Here is a 2,462-nt window from a genome sequence, read left to right on the forward strand (position 1 = left end):
TTACACAAATGTTTTATATAGTTTGTCCAGTTTTTCTAATTGTCATCTGCAGGAGAGTTAGTCCAAATTAACTCGTTCATTCTTCCTGGAAGAAGTTAAATATTTTAAACAGTTTAGAACATGCAAGAATTCAAGGAATATTGAAAACATGACGCACAGAAACTGCTACAGGGCAAACTTCAGCTAATGCTACAAGATATATATGGGGAAAATGGGGCTACAAGAATAGGCTATAAGCACAATATATTTACCTAGAATCCCATAGATCGACCAAATCGTCAGAGCTGTTCTTCAGTTGCTCAGCAGGGTGGGGTTTTGCCCGGCTGCCCAGGCACTTTTGGAGTCAGAGAGTGTGGAGGTTGACCTCAGATAGCTCCTGCAGGTGACAGAGCAGATGCACCATGGATAGGTCCAATCAGACTTCCCCCATGGTGGGGTTCATTCTCCTGGGCCTCTCAGCCCACCCAGGGCTGGAGAAAATGTTCTTTGTGCTCATCCTGCTGATGTACCTGGTGGTCCTGCTGGGCAACGGGGTCCTCATGCTGGTGACCACCCTTGACTCCCACCTGCACACGCCAATGTACTTCTTCCTGGGGAACCTCTCCTTCCTGGACATCTGCTACACAACCTCCTCAGTCCCCCTCATTCTCAACAGCTTTCTGACCCCCAGGAAAACCATCTCCTTCTCAGGCTGTGCTGTGCAGATGTTTCTCTCTTTTGCCATGGGAGCCACAGAGTGTGTGCTCCTGAGCATGATGGCATTTGATCGCTATGTGGCCATCTGCAACCCCCTTAGATACCCCGTGATCATGAGCAAGGCTGTCTATGTGCCCATGGCCATCAGCTCATGGGCAGCTGGTCTCACCACCTCTATAGTTCAAACATCGCAGGCCATGAGGCTGCCGTTCTGTGGGGACAACATCATCAACCACTTCACCTGTGAGATCTTGGCTGTCCTGAAGTTGGCCTGTGCTGACATTTCCATCAATGTGATCAGCATGGTTGTGGCCAACGTGATCTTCCTTGCAATCCCAGTCCTGTTCATTTTTGTCTCCTACATGTTCATCATTGCTACCATCCTGTGGATCCCCTCAGCTGAGGGGAGGAAAAAGGCCTTCTCCACCTGCTCTGCCCACCTCACAGTCGTGGTCGTCTTCTATGGGACCATCCTCTTCATGTATGGGAAGCCTAAGGCCAAGGACCCGCTGGGGGCAGACAAACAGGACCTTTCAGACAAACTCATTTCCCTCTTCTATGGGGTGGTGACCCCCATGCTCAACCCCGTCATCTACAGCCTGAGGAACAAGGACGTGAAGGCTGCTATGAAGAAGCTGATACATCAGAAACACCTAACTGAGTGACTATCACAGATTCCCAGATTGCCAGAGTGTAAGACCTCTGAACTCCTCATTGAACTTGTGGGGAAATGGTAACCCAGGGGAGTCCTCGGGCTGTCAGTGGAAAGAGCCTTTTCATTTCTGGCACTGTTGTTTAGTTTCTTGGCTTCACACAGAACCACACTGTATCATATCATAGCTATATTTTGCTGCCCAAACCTTGAATCCTCTGATACCAGAATTTTATGGCTATCCAAAGAGTTACAGATGTGGTCAAAAGAGACAAACAAACAAACAGAAATGTTAGTGGTCCTGGGACCTTAGAGTATCTTGTTTTTCCCTGTGTAGAACTACTGTTTGCTCTGTTCTGCTTTGGTCTCATCCCAGAGACCTTTGCTCTACCAGATTAGGGATAAATTGGAAAATGTCATCTGTTTCAACACACAATAGTGATCCTTAGCACTGTGGCAGGACTTCCGCTCAAATCTTAGCATTAGAAACAGTGGGACTTATCTTGAGCAGCTGCTCTGTTTTGATCTAATGGACACTAAGAATCTCATCATTTATCATGTTCTCCTCTTTATTGTCGCTGCAGGGAAGTGCAGAGGCAGACGTGCCAGCCCACTGCAGCAGTCGTGGAGTGCTGCACGGCTGAGCACCTGCAGCTCCCAAGGTTCTGTCCATGAAACAAGCCTGGCATATGGATAGTAGTTACGTAGCACACACTCCAGGAATGTGCCGCATGGTGATGAAACCCCAAAAAAGATTGTCAGGAAGCAAATGCAAACATTATTCTCAAGCCCAGAACTAACAAGAGGCACAGTACCAGGGACTCCCTCCCATCTGTGGCTGCATAAACTGTCCACATAGCTGTGGCTGAAATCAAAGGTAGATTGAGAAATTAAGAAGTGAGATACCATAGAATTTGCTAGTTATGGTTATATCCATAGAGCCAAGCTCATGTCACATCCTAAAGATGTCATAGAGCTTGCCATATCAACATTCCCTTCTAAAGGGCACAGTCCCACCTTCAGCCCAGTGAGAATTTCAGTAATCCTGCAGGCCATCATTCACTGGACCAGAGCAACTGACCCCTGAGGAGTTAATCCATAGATTTGAAGGTAA

General features: G+C 47.5%; 1 protein-coding gene across 1 annotated transcript; it reads left to right on the forward strand.

Annotated features, from left to right (window-relative positions):
• Positions 1 to 401: 401 nt before the first annotated feature.
• Positions 402 to 1,361, forward strand: LOC103542786 (olfactory receptor 13C7-like). Its single transcript, XM_008509712.1, has one exon. The coding sequence runs from the start codon at positions 402 to 404 to the stop codon at positions 1,359 to 1,361; it is 960 nt and encodes a 319-aa protein (XP_008507934.1).
• The last annotated feature ends 1,101 nt before the right edge of the window (positions 1,362 to 2,462 follow it).

The sequence above is a fragment of the Equus przewalskii genome, chromosome 26 (assembly GCF_037783145.1).
Source record: "Equus przewalskii isolate Varuska chromosome 26, EquPr2, whole genome shotgun sequence".
NCBI classification, from domain to species: Eukaryota; Metazoa; Chordata; class Mammalia; order Perissodactyla; family Equidae; genus Equus; species Equus przewalskii.